Raw genomic sequence first — 25,272 nt, forward strand, 5'->3', positions numbered from 1 at the left:
TTTTCCTTCATCATTACACTGACTCAGCTGATTAAGTAAACAATGTTCAATAGCAACAGCTTGTCTCTGGCCGAGTCACACAATAAATCTTCAAACAGTTAACAGATGAAATATTCACATACATAATCTCTGTGATCTCCCAGATGAAGGTTAGTTTTAAAGTAACCAACAGTTGTGTAATGTTTAATGGTTTGGTAACAAAGAGCTATTTTGCATCAGCAACATTGACTCAATGACAAACAAATCAGACAACTGATGGCACCTGTATTTATAGCAGCTAGTTTCTAACTAATTTATCATTTGATTGTTAATCATAAATATAATAATATATTATATGACAGGCCTCATTCATGTCATGGTATGCAAAATCATGATCCTTCTACACAGCTACTTCAATTAGGGTACAACATTCGGCAAATAAACAGAGGTGACAAAAGTACACACATCCTTTACTTAAGTAGAAATACAGATACTCATGTTTTAAAATACTCAGGTAAAAGTACTGAAAGTAAAGAAGTTTTGGCTCTGACATGTACTTAAGTAAAAAGTAGTTATTACTGCTACCTGTTTTAGCTGTTAACTGGACCTCACATTATATAAGATAGATAGATAGATAGATAGATAGATAGATAGATAGATAGATAGATAGATAGATAGATAGATAGATAGATAGATAGATAGATAGATAGATAGATAGATAGATAGATAGATAGATAGAAGATTATATAAGATTTAGCTTGTTGTTGTTAGTGTTAGTGTTAGTGTAGCTCCAGGGTTAGGGAGGAACGTTGTCTCGTTTTTACTGTGTACTGTGTACTGTGTATAGTAAAAATGACAATAAAAGCATCTTGACTTGACTTGACTTGATATTGAGGATCAGGGTTTGAATCCTGCTTTCTGCCTGCTAGTTGCAATGTAGGTTATGTTTCTGCTTTCTAAATCTTTCTTTAGCATTATATTCTTGTGTTGATGGTTTAAAGGTAGATAGACCTGCTCTAAACAAACTTTCCAGCCTGTCTTCCCTGATGGTTCAGTGGGTTAAATCAGGTGTCAGGTGTCTTGCTTTTGGTGGGGTTCAGGGTTCAAATCCTGCTTTCTGTCTGCCAGTCACGATCAGGATTCACTTCCTACATCTTTCTTTAGCGATATATTTTTGTTTTTAATGGGTTGAAAAGAAAGATAGACCTGCTCTAAATAAGCTTCCTAGCCTGTCCTCACCGATGGTTCAATGGGTTAAGGTTGGTATCTTGCTGGTGGTGGGGATCATGGTTCGAATCCTGCTATTTTCCTGCTATTTACAATGTGGGTTCAACTTGTGCTACTTACATCTGTATTCGCTTCCTACATCTTTCTTTAGCGTTAAATTCTTGCGTTGATGGTTTGAAACGAAAGATAGACCTGCTCTAATCAAGCTTCCCATCCTGTTTTTTTCTGATGGCTTAGTGGGTTAAGGCTGGTACTTTGCTAATGTTGGTGGTCAGGGTTCAAACCTGGCTTTCTGTCTGCTAGTCATGAGGTAGGTTAAATTCCTGATTCCTACATCTTCATGCTTTTTGTTTTGATGGGTTAAAAAGAAAGATAGACCTGCTCTAAACAAGCCTTCCAGCTTGTCCTTCCTGATGGTTCAGTGGGTTAATGCTGGTGCCTTGCTAATGGTGTGAATCAGGGTTCGAATCCTGCTAGTCACGATATGGGTTTGCGTCCTATGTCTGTCTTTAGCATTATATTCTTGTGTTGATGGTTTGAAAGAAAAGATAGACCTGCTCTAAATTGTCGTCGCAGCCGGTCCTTCCCGATGGTTCAGTGGGTTAAGACTGGTATTTCGCTGTTGGAGGGGTTCAGGGTTCGAATCCTGCTTTCTGTGTTTCTGTCTGGTCTGAATTTCTTGCTTTGAAGCATAAAACGAAGATAAACCCCCAAAAAAAAAGAAGGTATGCTGTGGGACTTGATGGCTTTGTGATAAAAGCCTTACCTCTGAGTTCAGAGATTGCTGGTTCAAATCTGGCTTGTCCCCACACTGGGTAAGCTGTGTGGAAAGTAGTGTGTGGTGAGCAATGGAGTGGTTGACTGTGAACAAAGGTTGTGAAGACCTGCTGCTTCACAGCCTCAGAAAAAGTGAGGGTGATAGGTTTTTGGCAGAATTTTTCCCTATATATGCAAAACTAAGTCGATACTTTTTTGGACGTTTTTGCTTTATAACCCCCTGTTTTCAGCTTCTCAGACGCTGTGGGGGCAGATGCCTGGATATTGCCCCCCTGCTTTAGGATACGCCCTCCGAATCCGAAACCACATCCAACCTTCCACGCAGCCATTTCTGACACCTTCCTTACAACGGCCACCAGAACCTTCCACACTTTTAACTTTGAGCCCTGGCTGGGGTTTGAACCAGCAACCTCTCAACCCAGAGGCAAAGCTCTTCCAATTGAGCCACAGGATCTCCTGCAAGAACTTGATTTTAAGGACCTTTTTTGGTTCTTTTTAAAACTTTTAAACAATTTAAAGGAAAGCTAAGGGGTAGGAATTGAACCGGTTGAGTCAGATAGCAGAGGCCGCATTACTTACCACTACACTATCAGAGGGGTGGCAAACAAGCTTTTGCTTATTGGACTCTTGGCTTTTCTATAATCAGGAGACCACTGTTTTCTCTTAGATCATGATGGTAGAGGGTCAAAACTTCTCCTTCATGTACATTCTCTCAGTAACTCAAAGTCTATGAGAAGTGACTCAGGTACAAGAAACACATCTCCAACACCTGCACCACTGATATACCATGATTTACCAGCAACCAATTTTAATGATCTTTCATTGTTCTGTTTTTAAAAACTTCTTATAATGTTAAATATGAAACTAGAGGTAAGAATCGAACCAGGGAAGTCTTTCATCATAGATCACTAATGGCATTACTTCAAAACTTAAAACTTTGTTAGACATGTAAAGAAGCAGGGAAGACAGAGACAAAGACAAAAAGACACATACACAGCTTTAGAAAGAGTGAGAAACAAATGGAGAGACAGCAAGAGAGAGACATATACAGTGAGACAGAGACATTTACTAAAAGAGACACAGAGACAATTAGATAATAGAAAATAGAAAATAGAGAGACAAAGATAGCGAGATATAGCCACTTCCTGTTGGAAGTGTTTATCCCGAGCGACTCTTAATGATCTCATTTACTAAATGAGCAGTAGTAAGTTAAGTGCTTGCTCAGGTGCCCAAAACTGGCAGCTTGGAGGTGTTAAACATGTATCATATGTACAGCATGTGATATATATGTAAGCATATGTACAGTGATTAAATATAAAGGCTATATCAGTGCAGAGATGTGAGGACATCATTAAAAACCTTTGCTATGTTTCCACACGGACAGTTAATGAGGTGATACCGGAGAGACTGCACCTCAAGTCAGGAAGCTTTTATATATATACAATTATAGACATTTTACAGATTTGAATGATGTATTTTTTTTATCTGTACGATCAATAAAGACAGTAATTTAAGTTTGTGTTGCCATTATGAGGGAAAACCCCACAAAACGCCACCTAGAGGGTTAATTGTGAGAATCATGGCGGATTTGGTGTTTGATTTGAGACTTGGCGCATAAATAAAACAAAAGTTTACTGATTAAAAATATTTTTATCTGGAGTTTATTTATTTATTTTAGATCTAAGTAAAGAAAGGAGGTCATGGATAAATGTATTTTTTGCCAAAAGTTTAAATTTCGCCTCTTTTTTATTTAGTTATTTATTTATGTATTTACATTTTTTTTTTTTTTAATGGTAAAACAGAAATGCGTGCTGAATTGATAGCGCGTTAATAAATTTTATTGCCGTTCAAAATGTTTTTAATTTTTACAGCCAAATATACATATACAGTGGTACCCTGCTTATTGACCGGCTCGGACATCGACCTTTTCGCTTAGCGAACAGTTTTTCGACTGAAATTTGTGCCCGTGGAGCATTTTTTTTGTTACTTTTGTAATGTTTTTAATTTATACTTTTTACTGTATTATTGTCAGAAATCCACCTGCCGCGCCCCCTTCGGTGGCTGTCAAAACCCCGCCGGCTTTAACAATGCACACCTGGGGCTCATTATTCACTCATCCCCAGCTCCTATATAAACCCCTCATTCAGCCACACTCCTTGTCGGTTATTGTTGGTATGTGAAGGTGTTTGGTGCATGATTGTCTGTGGTTTCCCTGTCAGACATATTCCTATTCGTTTCTTCCTTTCCGGACTCCATGCGCTCTCCACGGCTGTGCATTCTTTCTAACCCGTGCGTTCGCCCGTGGACCTCGCCCCTCCAGGGCGTACCATGGATTTCTCTCTCTCGTTTGTCGGGATTCTATGGACTGCCGTGTGTGTGTGTGTGTGTTTTTGTGTTAAACTCTCTGTGTTTTCGTTAAACCAAAGCGAACTTTGCCTCCGCTCATTACTCTGCAAACAATTATATACAGTATTTTTAATGTACCTGTATTATTTAGTATTAATACTGCTAAAAACAGGGCAAATATTTTTAATAAATGGGTATCGGTGGAGGTCGGGAACGGATTAATTGGTTTTCCATTATTTCTTATGGGATAATTACATTAGCTCTTCGACCTTTTCGCATTTCGACCGGTTTTAAGGAATGGATTAAAGTCGATAAGCAGGGTACCACTGTACATACACTGGCGATCAAAATTAGAGAACAATTTATAAACAGTTGAACAGTTCTGAAATAATGTCATCTTCACTGTTTAACAGTTGGAGTTTTTGTCCTGTCTATACCATGCTACCAGAACACCTTTTCCACAAATTAACTAAGGCATTTAAAAAAAAACATTATTTTGCAGAAAACACACTGATTAAAATTAGAGAACAACAATGACTGTAGCATGAAAAAAGATTACAACAAAATTTTCTGAAGGTTACAACAGTCAGCAATTAGTAGGAAGTGTACAGCCCTCTGCTCTGAATGACTTCAGCACATCTGCAGCCACAGGACAGCACTAGTCTCTCACGCTGCTCTGGTGTGATTTTGGTCCACAGTTCGGTGACTGTAGTGGGTTTCTTGGCCATAACTTTGCCGCCAAGGATTTTCCAGAGGTTCTCTATTGGGTTGAGATCAGGACTCTGGGCAGGCCATGTCATTATTTTAATGTTTTCAGTTTCAAGGAACTGCTCTACCTGTTTTGCTGTGTGACATGGAGCGTGGTCCTGCATGAACACTGCGGGCTGATTGGGTGATGAACACAGAGAAGGAACCATATGTTGTTGAAGAAGGTTCTGATAAACATTTGCATTCACTCTGCCATGTAGCTGTATAAGAGGCCCAACTCCTGCTGCAGAAAACATGCCCCAAACCATGACACCTCCTCCTCCACTTTTCACTGACTTCTTTACACACTTTGGGTTCAGTCTTTCTCCAGTTTGTCGCCGAACATAATGTTTCCCATCGGACCCAAATAAATTAAACTTGCTTTCATCACTGAAGCGAACTTTGGACCACTTCTCCTCTGTCCAAACAACATGCTCCTCAGCAAAGCTTAGTCTAGCCTTTTGATTCTTTCTGCTAATGAGAGGTTTGGTCACTGCAGAGTGGGCTTTCAGTCCAAATGCTCTTAAACGTCGAGACACTGTATGACGAGACAGATCCTTACCCTGTTTAGCGCTGAACTGGTGAGCAATTCCAGCTGCAGTGTGGAAACGATTGCCCATTAAGATCCTCTGCAGCATCCTGTCCTCTCTTGTATTCTGTGGACGACCAGCCTTCTTGGTGGACTTGAATGAGTTTGTGATGTTGTAAAGATTCAATATATGAAATGACAGATTTGGAATGACCAACTTGTCTTGCTATGGCTGATAGGGTCATCCCTTTGGCCTTCATCTGGACAACCTGCTGCCGGAGGCTTTCAGTCACTTTAGAACGGCCCACCATCTTGCAGAATCAGTGAAACTGGAAGTTAGGCTGCCAGTTAAATAGGGGTTGACAGATAATCAAGGAAATTAGCACCAGGTGCCAGATTACCACCAATAACTGGGAGGTATCTGAAAGTGTTCTCTAATTTTGATCAGTGTGTTTTCTGCAAAATGATGTTTTTTTTTAAATGCCTTAGTTATTTTGTGGAAAAGGTGTTCTGGTAGCATGGTATAGACAGGACAAAAACTCTCTGAACTGTTGAGCAGTAAAGATGACATTATTTCAGAATTGTTCAATTGTTTATAAATTGTTTTCAAATTTTGATTCCCAGTGTACATACATACACATATATATATATATATATATATATATATATATATATATATATATATATATATATATATATATATATATATATATACAGTATATTAATACATAACAAATTAAAAATGTTGTTACCTAATGAATGTGTCCAGGCTGAAGATCCACATATAGAACACAAGCAGAGAAAAGATGATGATGATCAGGAATGTGTCTGTTCTCAGTCATGTTTACATCACTGACTCCCTCTGTCTCATCCACATTAACCCCAAACTTCTTACTGCCTTCTGCCTGCTGATTCTTAGCTCCATAAACTAGTCTACATCTGTGATGAGTGAGAGACAGGACTTTATACACCAGCGGATTGAAAAAGACATGCAATGACAGGAAATCGGTTGTTCGGCTGAAATTGGCACGCAGGGGAAAAAAAAAATATATATATATTTCACCAAATCAATGGATTAAAACTAAAGTAACGAGTCTGTTTTGAAAATGTAAGAAGTAAAAAGTACAGATATTTGTGTAAAATTGTGAAAGTAAAAATGGAGTAAAGTACTGATACCGAAAAAATCTACTTAAGTACAGTAACGAAGTATTTGTACTCCGTTACTTCCCGCCTCTGCAAATAAATATTTATTTTCAATCGCTGGACACCTATTTGGAAGTTTGTTTAAAACTAAATTTTAGCATTTCAACAATAATTAAATGATGAATATGAAAGCTAGCAGCCTACACGTTTTTTTACTTGGACCACCTTCTTCCATATGGATCAATTTTCTGTTCTGATCTCAACAAGTCTGTGCAAACTACTGAGTAGGCACCAATCAGAGGCCACATTTTGATGATGTCATCATGTAGAACTTTTTACAAAGTATTTTACATTATTTTAAAACTACAAAAATACAAAACACTTAAGTATTTTGATATATAAATAATATATATATATAATATGACACCATTTTCATCAACCCTCTCTAATAAAATTTACAAAATACTATTTTATATTTGAAATATGTCTGAGAGGATACAAAGATATTAGGCTATACAGAGAAGACACAAAAGGCAAAGACAAAGTTTTTACGCACACTTAACAGTATTTGAGACTTGAGACTTCTTCTTTTGGCTTCTCCCATTAGGGGCCATTTGTCTCCCAACCAACTACCTGCATGTCTTTCCTTACCACATCCACTTGATTTTCCTCTTTTCCTTCTTCCTGGTGGCTCCATTCTCAGCATTCTCCTAACGATATACCCAATTTCCCTCCTCTGCACATGTCCAAACCATCTGATTCGCACCTCCCTCACCTTGTCTCCAAAACGTCCTACATGTGCTGTCCCTCTAATAAACTCATTTCTGATCCTGTCCATCATCGTCAAGCCCAACAAAAACCTCAACATCTTCAGCTCTGCTACTTCCAGTGCCACCTCCTGTCTTTTACTCAATGCCACTGTCTCTAAACCATACAACATCGCAGGTCTCACCACAGTCCTATAAACTTTCCCTTTCACTCTTGCAGATACCCTACTATCACAAATCACTCCTGTCACTCCTCTCCACCCACTCCACCCTGCCTGCACTCTTTTCTTCACTTCTCTAACACATACTTCATTACGTTGCACTTTGCACTGACCCCAGGTACTTAAACTTCTCCACCTTCTCCACCTCTTCTCCCTGCTACTGCACCACTCCACTGCCCTCCCTTTCATTCACACACTTTCATTCCCCTTCTCTCCAGCGTGTACCTCCACCTCTCCAGGCTCTTCTTAACCTGCTCCCTACTCTCACCACAAATCACAATATCATCCCCAAACATCATAGTCCATGGAGACTCCTGTCTGACCTCGTCCTTCAACCTATCAATCACCACTGCAAACAGGAAAGGGCTCAGAGCCGAACCTTGATGCAGTCCAACTTCCACCATGAACCAGTCTGTTGTTCCTACTGCACACTTCACTGCTGTCACACTGTCCTCATACATATCCTGCACCACCCTCACATACTTCTCTGACACACCTGACTTCCTCATATGATACCACAACTCCTCTCTTGGCACCCTGTCGTACGCTTTCTCTAAATCCACAAACACACAATGCAACTCCTTCTGACCTTCTCTATACTTCTCAAATAACATTCTTAAAAAGCTTTTTCTCTTTCTTCATGAAACCATACTGTTGCTCACAGATGGTCACCTCTTCTCTCAGCCAGACTTCCACTCCTCTTTCTCATAACTTTATGGTGTGACTGATCAACTTTATTCCCCTGTAGTAAAGGCAGGTCTGCACATCTCCCTTATTCTTGAAAACTGGTACCAGCACATTCCTTCTCCATTCCTCAGGCATCCTCTCACATTCCAAAATCTTGTTAAACAATCTGGTTAAAAACTCTATTGCCATCAGTTGGTCATCTGGTCCAACACGACTTTCTACTCTTCATCCTCTTAATCGCTGCTCTCACTTCCTCCTTACTAATCCTATCCACTTCCTGCTTCACCATCTACACATCATCCAACCTTCTCTCTCTCATTTTACAGTATTTGAGGCTATATACACTATATGGACATTAGTTTGTGGAAGCCTGAGTATTGATATGTTTGGTACTGTAAGTGCTTTTTCAACATCCCATTCCACATTTGCTGTTCTTATAACCTCCACTCTTCTGGGAAGATGCTTCACTAAATTTGGGGGTTTGCTTGTGGAAATTTGCACTCATTCAACCCCAAGGGTGTTACAAAAGTCAGGTACTGATGTAGGTGACGAAGCCTGGAGTGCACTCAGAGTTCCAATTCATTCCAAAGGTGTTCAATAGGGTTGAGGTCAGAGCTCTATAGAAGGAAATCCAATTCATGTAAAGAACTCATGTAAAGCATACCTTCATGGAGCTTTGTGCACAGGGATGTTGTCATGCTGAAACAGATTTGTATCTCATAGTGAAGGAAAAAAAATTTCATGCTACAGCATCCAGAGGCATCCTATAAAATTGTGTGCTTCCAACCTAACAGTTTGGGGAATAACCACATATGGCTGCAAAATTCAGGTGTCCAAATACTTTTGTCCATATAGTGTGCGCTCACAAATTGGAAGTAACGGTAATGAGCTTACTGCACACTAATTTACACACAGAACAACGTTTAACTGCAAGTCGTACTGCGTATGTTTAATATGCGGCCAATAAATTATAATTTAAAAAAGTATACAATATTTTGAAAGTAAAATAATTGTTACTATTCAAATCCAAGAATGCATAATTCAATTTTGTCACTGGTGGTAATAAAGACACACTAGTGAATCCACACTAAAGGTCCTAATGTGGTAGAAAAGACATTCCTTTAGATTATGGAATAATTATCATTTGAAAACAGATAAATGGATCATCAGATGAAATGAGAAATGTGAGAACAGAAGAAGGTGCAAGTACGTGTTTGATTTATCAAAGTTGGAGGATTCTGGATGATTGCATTTCAGGGTCATTATATCACAAATATCTGTAAGAACAACACTGCCACCATGGCAACAAGCTACTTGGAAATGCTTGTCAGGATGAAAGTCATGTCTGAAGTTTACCAAACAGTACTGGAATTTTGAAACCCGACACTTTGGAGCGCTTTGACCTTAGCATTCAAAGAGATAAAAAAAAAAAAAACATAAATATATATATCTAGTCTGTGATGTTCATTGCACCACCTAAGGGTATATAATGAGCATGTATATCCTCCAAATGATCCCTAGATTACTGATGATTTCAACACAGCAACTATGTTAGTGTATGGTATGTCTGAAGCATTGTGTAATAGAGAAAACAACACAAAATAGTGGAGACCGAGGTCTGTTTCTATGACGGACGGCTCACATGGAGAAGATTATTGGATATCCATTCAGTCTAAACACTCTGTTGTTCTGCAATCCACAGAACCATGGGAACATGGAAGTGAGGTTTAAGAAGTTACAATGCATTTTTGATCCTATTTGGCCGTAGGTTTGTGTGAGTCTTTTAAATATGAAACTAATGATTTTTCATTCAAGTCATTTTATTTATTTATTTAGAAAGCAACCCAGAAGTGCTGAGCATGTGGAAAATTTCTTGTGTGCCACAAGCTGAAGGAACGCTTACTCTGAAGAATCAAAAATATTATTTTGAATGACACAGATATGAGTAACTGTAATGTTTTTGGAGTTATGTGACAAATTGCTCCTTTTAGGAAGGACATGGTTCTCAAAGGCATGCACGAGATGGAAGCCACTAACAATTTTCAGCAGTGGAGAAACATTTTAGTGGTGAACTAATATATTCATAGCAGGATATTTGATTTGATTTGAATTTTTTTCTGATAATGATCTTGTGTGCTTTAGGATTGCAATATCCCTCTCTGGTGTTGTATAATATTTGTATAAAATATACAAGTGAAAGCAATCCTTTGTATCTGTAAGTTGTGTCTAAACATATCGATTTTAAATGACCAGTAAAGAAAAGAAGAATGAAAAAGAAAATAATTATAAATATAATATATGACATTATCTACATTTTGTTGAATATGTTTTTAACTGAATACAGGCATTTTCAACTTTGGAGTTCGTAATTTCAAATTGAAGCCATTCTAAGTTATATAATCTTAACACAGTCTTTTTGTCTGCTTTTGTTTGGTTCTTACTTTGTTTTGTTCGGTACATTAAATTAACAGTAAATAAATGTTTTATATATTTTAGAGTGTTTGGCCCCTCATTGCATTATATATACATTATATAGACAAAAGTACTTTGACACCTGACTTTCCCAACCATATGCCTTTAATTGACCAAACTGTTACCACAAAGTTAAATCATACAATTGTAAAGGAGGTCTTTGGATTAGGTGGCAATATATTTTCCTTCACTTAAACTAGGAGACCCAAACCTGTTCCATGGGACAAATCCAGCTTCATGGATATATGCTTTACATGGGTTGGGGTGGAAGATTTTGCAGCCTGCTATAGAGCTCTAATCTCTGACACTGACTGCACCCCAGGTCTCATTCACTTCTCACATTTATATATACAACGATCTTCTTATAGCCTCGGCCATCATTGTGAAGAGCAACAATTCTAATTCTCAAATCCTCAGAGAGTCTTTGCCATGAGGTGCCATGTTGAACATCCAGTGGTCCGAATGAGAGAATTGTACTCAAAGCATCACATTTTAACTGCTGTAATACAAGATACACACATTTGAATGGTTCTGTCAAGCAGACAAAAACATAAAAATGATAAATAACACATGTGGCTTGCACGACTTTTGTTGCCAGTTATTTTGACAATAATGGCTGTATGTTGAGTTATTTTCAGAGGAGAGTAAATCTGTACTGCTATAAAAGCTTCACAATGACTTCTTTAAAATAAATCCAAGTTTCATTTCCATAGTATATATATATTTCTACTTAGTCTGATAAGAGTGGGGGAAATCTCATTGATTTTTCCATCTTACCTTGACCTTTACTGAAAGTCATGTAGCACATCAGTGAGCCTTTTAGTTTCATCTATTGCTAAATAATTTAGGTTGAGCAGAGTTGCCAAGTTCCTTTGAGTGCTGCACTGATTTTCCTACCTCTGTGGACTTTAATCTGACACTTAAGATGCATAGCCAGTTGTCTGCTTCCTGTAGGCTGTTAAAAACACGGTGGAAGTGTAACTCTAATAGTAAAATTTGAACAGGAAGAAATAAACAAAACAAAACAGGTTCTGAGGTCAAGGAATTACAGCATGAAACACGTAGTCGGTTTCCTTCACGTCATCAGACGTCTGACAGGGATTCCTTTAATTGGGAAATTCTTTAGCGCTGACACACAGGGTGTTCCCTCGAAAGAATTCCTGAACAGTGCGAACACATGCTTGTCCTCCAAACAACTATTTGCTAATGAACCCTCGCCATGTATTGTATTTTAATCAAATAGGGTCAATTCCAATAAAATCCTGTACCCTCACATGAGCCTGAACGAAGTGAGGAAAACTGAGCCATAGCTACTATAGATTACACAGACATATTGTGACAATTACAGAAAGTTCCAGAAGAAAAAAACAACCCTGCATGACCAGTCTTATCTTTGTTGAACAGAAGTGGGTAGATTAGAAGAGAAATTGTGTTACAGCTTCCTATTATAAGCACAGAGGTTTATGGGGAAGGGCTACAGGGAGCCAGCTAAGATTAAATTACACAAGGCCAAAAACATCAAATACTTTAGGGACCGCGAGGGAGAGGAACGCACTCCACTGCCACCCGTACGCTCTGAGAGCGAGGAACGGGAACGGCAAATAAAATCCATCAATACTGCATCTGCTTGTGCTCGAGTCCTCCTCGGTGACAAATTATTCATTGTGCAGCGGGTTCGGTTGCACTGGAATCACTCAGCCATTGTGGGCTCTTGCCTTTGTGTACTGTGTTCACCACGAATGACAACAGGGTGAACATGAAAGGGGCAATTTCAGAATTTCATACATCTTCATTCCACATAGTGTGAGAGACGTTTTGGAGTTTTTTTGTGGCTACATAATTATGTTGCATTTAGTATGTAGGAATATCAAAATTAGAAAGCAACAATACAGAATAAAAAAAAAACCCTGACAAAGCATTGTCATGTGAAGGTCACACAACCACTGATAGAGTTGTCATGTGACTCACACCACTTAAAGACTAAATGAGCTGCACGTCCACACGGCCTATAAATAGTTGTAAATGAAGACAAACCTGACTTTCAGCATCTACCTGCATGCTTAGCATTTTTGGAAGAACAATGAACCTCGCAAACTGTGATGTTTTTGCCACACCTCGTTCCCCAGCAACGTCAACGAGAAGAAGAAACTAGAAGTCACTGGCCTCATTATTGCCTGAACATGTCCAAACATGTCTAAAGTGGCCTTTTCGGTCTCACTGACAATGATTTTCAATGCCACTGCAGGCTCACGTGTAGACATCTCGGAGCCGGACTATCAGACCCGACTAATCAGGAAGTGATTAGGTTGGAATATTTTTGCATTGAGACATTATATTTACCAGGACCACAATAATGAAGCCAACATGTCCATAATAACTGAAGAGATTTTACCACCCAGATACAGACTAGATCCTAATTTTCAGGAAATAATTGCATATACACCAAGGCACCGGTTTATAAGATACGTAATGGGTTCCTAAACTCACAACTGAGTCTCTTGTAGCTTGAAGCGTCTCTCAAAGATCAACACTGTCTCGGATGAGTCATCGCTTTTGTATCTACATACCTACAGTAACCTATGATCGAAACCAGAACGTTTTGCCGAATATGATCATTAGTTACTAAGGGACACAAACCGTGTATTGAATTTTTATGATACAATGCATACAGCTAAGCATACAGTTTTCCGATATCCGATTGTATCCGGGTTCACGCTATCAGCTTGCTTTTGGAAATAAACAAGGAGGCTTTGTGTACGCTCTAATCTTCAGCTCGCACCAGAGGGGGGCTTAGAGTCAGCTGGGAAAACAAAGCACACGTTTCAAGATTAATAGCAAGGTTGGTACGTCCACACCAGTAACAAGCTCCTTCAGACCTACGGAGGTTCCAACGAGATAGAACTGTACATGTGCGAAGAAATAGAGCACATCTTCCTCACAAATGTGATTACTCAGAGTAAAGTCCAATAAATGTACTGTATTAAGTCCACAAGCTGGTATTTACCACTCTTTAGCATGGTTATTATGCAAAGGAAAATAAAACATTATGGGCCTCATATTAAATAACAAGGTTTCAGGCAGAAAACTCAAACTTACATTTTTTATTCCATTTACTTTTCCTTAAGAGAAGATGCACGAAACAAAATGTAGCCTGTTGCTATTTATCCCAGTTGTAATTCATTTGCACCAAAAGCATGAAGTAACATTATTTGACACTTGGATGTTGAGAATGCTCCTTACCCCCATGTGCTAAATGTCCTACACTCATGTAACCCAGAACAAAATAAACACTCATGAGCTCATTCTCGTCATACTAGAAGCTTCTACAAGGTCCAAAAGCAATTTACTTTACACACCACTAATTAGCAGTACAATCAGTCAACTGTTCGAGTATAACCAAAAAAAAAATTTCGCCTTGAAACGAGTGAGTCTGAATGCTAACGTGTGTGTGTGTGTGTGTGTGTGTGTGTGTGTGTGTGTGTGTGTGTGTGTGAGAGAATCTCAAAAACCTCCAAGTGACTAATAGGTGATAACCTTTCAGTGGACATGTGGCTAGAGATTTAAAAAAATCGGATCAATAGTTCATGCCTTGAATGGACTATTGATGTCTTTCTTGTTGGGAAAACAAAGGATAAAAAAATCAGTCCCTGAGCATTGGTTTAATCAGCACACTGGCTGAGGTTCGGCTTTAATGAGCAGGCGCTTGTAAGCATGAAAGCAGAGACAGAGAGACTATGATAAGCACAAGTATGCCTTTAACATCCTGAACCTTCACCTGTACATCTATACATTTTGACCAGATTTAATCCAATTGAATTAATGCATCAATTCAATTAAAATAAAAAAATCATTTTGATCTCTTGGTCTTTGGACTAATATACATTAAGATGATGAAGAAAAAAAAAAAAAGGAAATAAATCATGCAGAAACATTTTTTTGTTTTTATATACTAAAGTTGCTTTTATTGAAAAAAGGCCAGGGTGCAAATATGAAAAAAATAAAGACAAGCATATATTTTTTAAGCATTTTAATACAAACTTAATATAAACTATTTCAGTCCCTCTTCACGTGTAAGACACTGACTCAAAATACTTTGTTATACCGTATTTTATCAAGTATTGCACAATGTAGGTACAAAATTAATATATATACGTTTACATTGTCTTTAATATAGCAAAAATCTTCAACTCTTAACAGAAAATACATCTCTTGTTTCTCCAAAAAAAAAAAAAAAAAAAAAAAACCTAAATATCCCTACACTGACTTTTCCAACGTTAAAGTATAGCCTGTACACAACCTTCAGATTTTTTCTTTAATCTATTTTAAAGGTGGATTTCTTTCTTTATTTTTAATTTATTAAAAAAAAAAAAAAAAAAACAATGTATGTGTGCATATGCATGTGTATATATACACGCACACATACATAAAGCTGCTGCAGCCATCACAGATCACTGGAGAAGTAAAAAGATATAAACGCAATACAGTGTCATAGAAACAATATATACTCTGATACTTTACAAACTCTGTACTCAATTAAATTATACAATTAGAAAAAAAGACCAAGTAACCCCAGATATATTCATTAGTGCCAATTTCTTAAAAATCAGCCAAGTTCTAACCAACTTGAAAATACTGTAAGAGGCCAGAACTTGAAGCTATTTTTTGTTTTTGTGTTTTTTTTATTTATATATTTTAAAACAGTAAAAAATTTTGTGCTTTGTTGGCAAAAATAGGGAAAAAAAAAAATCTAAAAATGATGTGAAAGTAACCAAGCTTGGACATATACAACAAGCTTTTAGTAGAAACAAACTCAAGGGGGCACAGTAAGACAACACCCTTGGGCACATGCTCTTTTCAGTGACTAATAGATTGGGATTGTTTTTTTTTTTTGTTTTTTTTTTCCTTCACTTCCACAATTCTTTTTTATGTCTTTTTTTTTTTTTTTTTTTTAAGTGTGCGTCATTTTTATCTCCTTCCTTTTGCCAACAATAATTCATAAATAAATTCTGGATTCTTTAGTTAGCCATGACTGGCTGGAATTGCTGGTTAGAATACTGCATGCTGCTTAGGCTGAAGTTCAGGCCATCCATGAGAGACTTGTCGTTGAGGCTCCCGTAGGCTGCGAACACGTCGAAGGCATTGTTGTACTGCAGAGGGCTGAGGCTGAGAGGATTCTCGGTGCTGAACATGGTGTTGGAGCTCCCCTGGCTCTGGAGGTTTGGGAAAACAAACTCCTTGGCATTAGGAGAGAGAGCGGATGCTTTCGGCTGCGACGGAGCTCCGAGACCGAGACTGTAGAGAGAATGCATGGAATTGGACATGGCTTTATGTTTCAGTAGGCTGGTCACATTCAGGCCCAGGTTGGTGGGAGACGTGCGGGCCACCTTGTTAGCGCCGCGGCTGCTGTTCTTCATTTTGGTGGAGCCGAACTTGGTGGCGGCGAAAGTGGCTGTGGTGAAAGTCAAAGGTTGAGTGGAGCGTGGCATGAACGAGGGGCTGACGGAAGCCGACTGGCCGAACGGGGGCGACGGAGAGCTAGACTCAGAGGAGACCCCCACAGGGTCGCTGATTGGCATGAAGACCTGAGCATCGGGGTTAAAACTGTTCCTGATCTCCCTGTCCAACTCGGACCCGTTCTCGCCGTTATCGTCCACGTAAAGCACCTTGACGGGTCCCTTCTCCCCGATCTGGTAGGAGACTTCGAACGGGTCGATCCACACACTGAGGTCCTGAGGCAAGTTATTCCGGACGTCTTCGATGTTGAGCCCGCTCTCTTTGGCTGCTTCTTCCACTACCGTGTCGACCTTCTCGCCGACGTGAATGCACCTGAACCCAGAACCTTTGTATGGCTTGTCAGGGTACCAGTGGCCTTCATACTTCTTCTTCAACTGCCGTTCGAGCTCTTCGCCGAAGATGTTCACCCGACGCCGAGGGAGTTTGTTGTACAGATAGGATATGATGAAGTTGAGTGCTACTTGGATTTCAAGCTGCATAGCTGCTTCACAGTTGCAAGTGCGCGTGCCTTCCAGAGCTGCTAGAGCCGAGCGTTGCAAAAACCTCCTAGGCAGTAGTAAAGTGACCGGTTCGGGTTGGGACAAACAAGACGGCTGGCTGCTGGTAAGAGATTCCTCGTTCCACAGGGAAGTCTTCTCTATCCTTAGGAAGGGAAAAAAGAGGCAAGATGAAGAAGGAAACGCAAAACAACTCAAGCATCTCATACTAAAAAAGCGTCACAATGTTTACACGGTTTTCGAACGCCACATTCGCCGCGGATTGATAAATCGGACATGCTTTCGGCTTAGAGGAAAGAAACAAAATCAGCCATCCAGCCTGCCTTTAGGACCCTGTCGGAGCAGCCCTTCTCCATCAGTGATATATAGGGCATTTCTGAACGATGCGACACTTGGAGATGACATTGCGCAACAGCCGTGGAGATCAGGTTTCCTCCACACAGCAGCCAATAATCTGACGACGTGAACAGGGTGCACGCACACACACACACACACACACACCAAGCCTGACCAAATTAGTACAGTACAACCTTTCTTCTCATGGATTATAATAACTGATCACCACCACCACCCAATCAGACTTCCAAAATGATCTAGACAGAGCATTTTTTCCCCATCCTTCACCCTTCATTTCCTCGATGCTCTTTCAAATGCTTTGTTTCAAGGTCCTCAATGAAGCCAAAAGACTGTCATCAACTTGATTATGGACACCACTACCAAGACGCCACCCATGATGATCCTTCAAAACCTGCTGACTTTATTATCTTGAATGGGATTCAGCACTATGACTAAGGGAGAAAATTAATGATAAACAGAAGCTCTGAACCTAAATGCAGTTCATCATTACCACCACCATCACCATCATCATCATGATGATCATCTCCAGTCCAAGAGTCTAGGATACTACCAGAACACCTGATCCCTATATAACCCTATATAATGTAGTGTGCTCGCGACGCATTATAAACATCTCCTGCTGTATATGAGCACTGATAGAAAGGAAAAACACACTAAGAGAGACATCTTCTGTATTTCTCTAACTGGAGAAAACATTATTCTCATTAGAATTAAAACCCAGCTGGTACTTACAGGCACGAGCACGATTCTGGTGGAGGTTCCCGGATGTAGTTTAATGGCTTCCTCAATGATCTCGTTAGATTTTATTCCAGCGTGTTATTTCTTTTTTTTCTTTATATATATTGTTTTTCCGTTCGCCGACGCTTTGTTGTTGTTGTTGTTGTTGTTTATTTTGTATTTTTTTTCTTCTTGTTTCTAGCCAAAACCTGCCTCCCACACTGCCTGGGAGTTTTTACAACTCTGCCCTTTAAACCAGTTACACAGACGCTTTATAGCAAATCCGCCTCTTGGAGCTCACGTGGGGCGGCGACTCCAATGCACATTAACCACGCCCCAGCACCAAATCAGCCATGTGATTGGACAGTTCTAGTCCGCGTCGTTCCCGTGCCTCAAACGCCGATTGGCTGTTTCCACCCATAGTGATATTTTCACCATATAGCAGCATGTACGTGTTAGAGCGGTTTTAGATTTTCGTTACCTACACAGAGAAAAACATAAGCAAATATCATTTCTTGTGCCTTTTTTTCCCCCTCAGTATTAAATATATTGTCATATCATGTTATTGCTTTACAAACCATTTTTTTTTCAAGCATACATTTACATACAGAAAGATAAACTACTCATAATAAACAACGATAATAAAATATATCAATATGTGAAATAATCCATGTTTATGCACCAGATTATAAACCTGCTCTGTGTCCTTGAGTGTTTTTTTTCCCTGAGTGGGTGGGTGGGTGGGGGCGACAAAGACGCTCAACGATTGGCTGCTGACTCTCTGACGTCATCACAGCCAAGCCTCCCTTTCGACAAGGGGAGACCATGGCGTCCTCCCTACCCCCATACTACAGTACTAATCAGTATGCCTTAGAAGTGTAGGAGAATATATTTGTATTCTGTCCACTAATATTATTTCTTATTTATCTGAAATTCTATAAATATTGTATCAACTGTATTTGTGTGCTTGAAATGGCAATTACTGGGAAGAAGCTGTACAGTCTGCCTCTGTGTATATTCATTTAACAAATGCAGAAAGAGGTCTGGAAAAACAGATCCATCTAATAACATATGAAGAACTTTAATTGCTTTAACACACACACACACACACACACACACACACACAAATTTATCCTCTCAGTGGTATTAATATTAAGTTTAGTCTACTATTGTCTGCTTAAAGGGGAATTCGCATCATTGCACCTGATTCTGTCACAGAATTCATACAAGAGACATCGTAAAAACTCGGAAATCCATGAAAGCTGTGATATCGACATTTTACACAGCTGTTTAATACCTGACAGAGCGATTTAGACTCAATAAACGTACTAAAGAACCTCCTTCCTTCGCAGATCTTCTCTCTGACATGTGTTGGTAATAGTACAGGCCACATCTGAACCCAGATGTGTGGATCATTCTGTGGGGTTATAAATGTTCATAGTGCAGAGAAGGAGGATAAAGCTGTCTGTCTTTTGTCTATTAGTTTGGTTTATTATCATCCTATGAACTAGTGACCTGATCCGTGTTCAAGCTGCGCTTGAAATGTAAAGCGCATGCTGATTTGTGATGGTGGACAGTTTCTAATTTCTTGTCCTCAACGTACCGTGCGTGTTCACAATATCGTTCTCAAATCAACACTAGTTTACATATAGAATATGCTAGAATATGCTAGATTGACATCAATTCAATTGGTTGTGCTTTAAACTGTGCACAATATGTCATAGCAACAAAAAAACCCTAAGACAACTCAATCCATAACAAACATCTACTCCGCCCCTTCGTGACATACACCTGATCTCCAGACTGTCAGCACTGCGTTACACCCTTGCATTTCTCACAAAGCCACCACACCTCTCTTATCGTAAACGTGTGCAATAAACCGTGTGTTCTGGATGATGAATATTGTTTTTCCACGTTGTCATTTTTTGTTCATCTTTGCTGTTGTTTTGAAGCTAAACAAGGAGAAAAAAAAGAGGAGAATCTCTGATATGTTTGCAGTAAATATCAGTCGTGGTGGGCAGAAAACAACAGGTAGAGAAAGGTGAGATAGGTTCCAGATTGGGCCACTACAGGGGTGTGAGTGTCTTTAGCAGCACGAAACCAGAAGACACTGCATAAGCATTTCCAGCATGACACTGACTCATAAAGTGGAGTCGTGCCAGCGCAGATGGAACATGAAATTTAAAGGTGCCGGCACAGTGTGGCAAAATGCAGCAAAACTGCACCAGAAACATGTTTGTTGTCACTGGTATGATTAGTATTCTTTTATTTCATCTGCAGATTACAGGCTGCCATCTGTTTAGTGCTGAGAGAGAACTGGAAAATGGATTCGTTTAGAGATTAGAATCTTAAACTAAACATTTCGCATTTGTTCAAAGTGCAAATATGTCAAATCGATGGAGCCATTGGCCCAGTTTTAGGTCTTAAGTTTAAAGTTACCACTCAGTCGCAAATATCACATGTTTCTAAACGGGATAAAATGATCTAGGGAAAGTTTCAGCTGTCTAAACAGATTGCTTTAGAGGGAAAAGAGAAACTTAGTGAAAAAAATTTATGATTTATAGCAAGTTCTGAACAGGCCTTCCCTTGGGCTGGTTTTAACGAAAGCCTTATGAAGGGGCTTTGCTTCAGTTATGGGCCTCATCCAGATGTTTGAAATGGAATTGGTGCACAGCAAATTTAAAACTAGCTGCACAATAAAGTGTTCTGTTCTGTTTTTCCGCCACCTTATCCAAGTCCAAGTTACACCAGTAGCCTTATTGCATATACAATTTATACGGTTGATTTGTACCACCACCGAAAAAGGACCACCACCGAATCGGTTTGGTTGGTAAATTATTGTTGGAACGGCAGTGACCCTGAATATAATAATAATGATGATAATAATATATGGAAAGTGATGATCCTGAGGTGCTCCATTTTTACTGATTTTACTTCAGGATTGAGGATGGCAGTCGGTAACTGTTTAACTGTAGGTTTCACCCGATAAACTAATCAATGTATTTCACGCCACCAGGTACTGTATGGAGGATGCCACACTTGTGATGCAAAGAATCTTACAGAAAGAAAAGAGCCTCCTGACTTGCTAATGGTGCTTTTGATGAACAAAAAAAAAGAGTAAAATCTGCTGCCTCACGCTGTCATAAAAGGATTTGTCCTTGTTAGTGTGCTACAATAGCATCAGCATTGCTTTAATACCTTAAAAGCTCTAAGACTTGTTTTCATAGTGAAAGTATGACCTCAGAGCCAGATAAGAGGAATTCCACTTATTCAATAGGCATCTGCAAGTGCAGTCTTTGTTATACAAAACATGTGATATTTAGCAAGTCCACCTTGTGGTTCAGAGAAGTCAGTTCCACTACTCCCCTTAGGGTGATGTCCATGTTGCCTACATAGTACCAGTCCCTTAACGAAATGACCTTTAAAATAAAGTCAGAATTAGGTTTTCCGCTTCATTTCCTGCCCTCAACATACTCAGTTGGATCAAAATATATTTCTGAGAGTTACCCATGTAAGATGATCATGGAAATCCAGTTTTGTTCAGCTGCTACTGGCTATAACAGCATTAGTGGCACAAAACTACAGTATAAGGTTTATGTCTGGAATACTGTCAGTGTGTTAGCTTGCAACATTTCCATTAAAGCACTTCAATATACACCGATTTAGCATAACTCTGGCCACTGATCAGGCATAACATTATGACCACCTGCCAAATATTGTGTTGTTCCCCATTTTGCCGCCAAAACAGACCTGATCCATTGAGCATTAACACCATTAAATTCTTCAACAATTTGAGCTACAGGAGCTCGTCTGTTGGATCGGGCCAGCCTTTGCTCCCCATGTGCATCAGTGAGCCTTCGCTGCCCATGACCCTGTAGCCGGTTAACCATTGTTCCTTCCTTGGACCACTTTTAATAGATACTGACCACTGCACACCGGGAACACTACATAAGAGCTGCAGATTTGGAGATGCTCTGACCGAGTCGTCTAGATATCACAATTTGGCCCATGTCAAATTCACTCAAATCTTTACGCTCTCCCATTTTTTTCTGCTTCTCTATTCAACTTTGAGAACAAAATTTTCACTTGCTGTCTAATATATCCCACCCACTAACAGGACATATTCAGTGTTATTCACTTCACCGATCATAATGTAATAATCTCATAATGTTATGCCTGGTCGGTAAATATACTGTTTTTTATATGACTCATAAAATGGAAAATATTATAATCCTATCTTCCTAAAAATGACAGAACACACATGCACATTTTAGTTAACTGGAAACTGTGTACATGCTTTAGTGTTCATTTGACTCTCACTGTCAGATGTGGACTTTTTCCCAGATTGATTGGCATCTTCTTTAAGAATAGCCTTTATTTGTCACATATTTGTCATTTGTTCATGTCTTTAATTCAGTGAGGTGATCTGTTACGATGTACAGTGTTATTTTCAAATGTAAATTTGGAATGTTGGCTTACAAACAGAAACCGGAAACCACCCGAAACCCCAGCCCATGTTCTGAAAGTTCTCATTCTTCATGCCACTTAGTTGTGGGTGTAGCCCGCCTGTGTTTAGTGAGGGTTTGCTTGAGGCTTCTCAACGTTACCTTCATAATATGGCTCATCATTTTGTGCAGGCATACTGGGGGAACATGCAATCTACCCTGAGTCTATTAAGACATTCGATAACACATTAAACGTGGGAAGCTGACGGGATCGTTTCGTTACGCACCCTGGTTTCAAACCAAAGTTCCATAACATTGCATGGCGCAAGCAGCAGCAACATGGCCATTAAGTCTGAAGTACACTCAAGTGTTTACAGCCTCGGCAATGCCAACAAGACCTCTTAGACATGAGCCGCGTATCCATGGCAACTATCGATGGTAAAGATAATCTTAGTCCTCTCCATAGAAAAAAAAAAAAGCCTGGTCAAGCGAACGCTCACATTCATTTGCATAAATTAATCGGATTTGCTCAGTTTATAGGCCAGAAGAAAAGGAAAGAAACATAAGAATGAGATGAGAAGTGCTTACTGCCTAGAGATGACTCAGTGTGTTTTTCTTGTCACCTGGAGATGAAGTAGGGAGCAGATGGAATATGACTATGATTTCAAACACAGACGCATTGTTTATTGAAGAGGGAAAAAAAACGGTGAAAACACTCACACACACACACACACACACACACACACACACACACACACACACACACACACACACACAAAGACTCACACCCCTACAGTACACATGCACTAATGCACATGCAGTGAGAACAGAGGCCAAACTAAATTTCGCTGACAGATGATTCTAGAAAATGTAAGAGAAAGCCGATAGGCAGAGTAAGTAAGTAAAAAGCACAAAAGTGCTGTAATGGAGATGACTTGTCCTACAGTCCGAATCAGCACCTCAATCTTCACTCTCTGGGGATATGATTAAAGACACAAGAGGACAGGGCTTATGATTTTATGCGTTTCATGACAGCTGTATGAAAAGGAAGATGAAAACGGTGTTCAAGTAACTGATGGTTAGAAAACAAATGTGATATTTATGTGTATAATCATTAAGAGCCCCATAAATGTCTTTGGTGTCTTAGAAAGCCATTCTGGTTCTGCACCACTATATAATGAAACAGTGTTCTTGAGCTGTTTACAGACTTACGATGGAGATGTGTCACAATGACACCATTGTAACCTAAAATTATCGTAAGTCGAGACATGGTTTAGCCTGACCCCTGGAATCTTAAAGAATGGTGGGGTAGTATACTATAATTTGTTAAAAATGTAACAAATGACAGCACATAATTTAGCAAAACATAGCAATTTACACTACTGTAATGTATAAACTTTACAGTATATTTGTGTGTGGAACGGGCGCCTGAACGGGCGCCTGAACAAGCACCGGTTCGTGGATGGAGGGCGGAGCAAACCCACTGTTTTAGTGACTGGTGATGCGGTTAAAAAGAGCTAAATTGGGGAAAAAACCCCCAGAAAAGAATACACACTTTAACACAAAACAACTAGACTCAACTAAAAGATTAAGGCATCTCACAAGGCGGGAAGCGTCCCAATATAACTTTCTTTCGGCTTCTCCCGTTAGGGGTCGCCACAGCGGATCATCCGCATGTTTGATTTGGCACATGTTTTTACGCTGGATGCTCTTCCTAACGCAACCCTCCCCATTTATCCGGGCTTGGGACCGGCACTAAGGCTTGTGCAGCCCTAATGGCTGGGGTTGGTTCCCTGACCGGGGATCAAACCTGGGCCGCAGCGGTGAGCGCCGCATCCTAACCACTAGACCACCAGGGAACATAGGAAGCGTCCCAATATATCATACGAAAATTAAAATGCCGCGCGGAAATGTAATTTACAACTTTTTCGCATTGCTATCATCATCATCATAAGATGAAAAATCATAACTCGGGGACTACCTGTACTTAGTAACACTGTGATGCACATTAATGCATACAAGTCTCCGATTAGGAGCGAAGTGAAGCTTCTTGACTTCTTTTTCGTACAGAAATATGTTGAATTTCCAGCCTCTGCAATGTCCTTTTATTCGAATGATTGTTACACAAAGCAAACAAGAGCAAATACACACAAGGCATGTACACACAGCATTCATTTATTTTCTGAGAAGGTCAAACAGGTAGTGCTTGTTTTAATATATGCAGTAAAACACCCTGCTCCAAAACCGTCCTACTAACGCAAGACCCGTACTGGATCATTAGCGCACTACTAAACTGAGGTTTTACTTCAATCCAAATGTCGTCGAAGCGAAGACAAACGTTTTCCCACGCACCACTTTTTTCCCCAAGCGCACTATTTATAGCAATCGTGTCTGTTTGGTGTCACACAGTGTAAATATTCCAATCAAACACTGACTTAAAAAATGTGTATTCATGCTAGCTTTGATCAGTGGTGTTTGAGTAAATGTACTTTATTACTGTACTTAAGTCATGTTTTGACTACTTTCTAGTTTTACTGTGTATCAAAGATATAAGTACAATTTACTCTCCACTTAACTACATTTATGGTTGAATATATGTACTTATTTACTATTTTAATTTTACAAACTGTTATTAAGGCTCAGCACTGAAAATGTTATTAGGTAACTTTTTCACACTGCTGGCCTCATTTTTAGTGCAAAAAGAGATTAAATAAATTCCAAAAACTTTACAAAACAGCTTTTGTTGAAGCTGAATCAATACACTGAGACTGAAATGTCAAATTACAGTCAGCTCTGAATTTTTGGTTTTACTTTATCTAAAATGATTCATTTTATTTGTCCATTGGT

At 39.4% G+C, this 25,272-nt stretch overlaps 1 protein-coding gene across 1 annotated transcript; it reads right to left on the minus strand.

Moving 5' to 3' along the window:
- Positions 1-14,907: 14,907 nt before the first annotated feature.
- On the minus strand, positions 14,908-18,260 carry tob1b (transducer of ERBB2, 1b). Its single transcript, XM_046854714.1, has 2 exons — positions 17,996-18,260; positions 14,908-17,051 (listed from the first exon to the last, which is right to left on the minus strand). Exon 2 carries the CDS (start codon positions 16,886-16,888, stop codon positions 15,911-15,913), a length of 978 nt encoding a protein of 325 aa, XP_046710670.1. The 5' UTR covers positions 16,889-17,051; positions 17,996-18,260; the 3' UTR covers positions 14,908-15,910.
- Between the last annotated feature and the right edge of the window lie 7,012 nt (positions 18,261-25,272).

The sequence above is a fragment of the Silurus meridionalis genome, chromosome 7 (genome assembly GCF_014805685.1).
Source record: "Silurus meridionalis isolate SWU-2019-XX chromosome 7, ASM1480568v1, whole genome shotgun sequence".
Lineage (NCBI taxonomy): Eukaryota > Metazoa > Chordata > Actinopteri > Siluriformes > Siluridae > Silurus > Silurus meridionalis.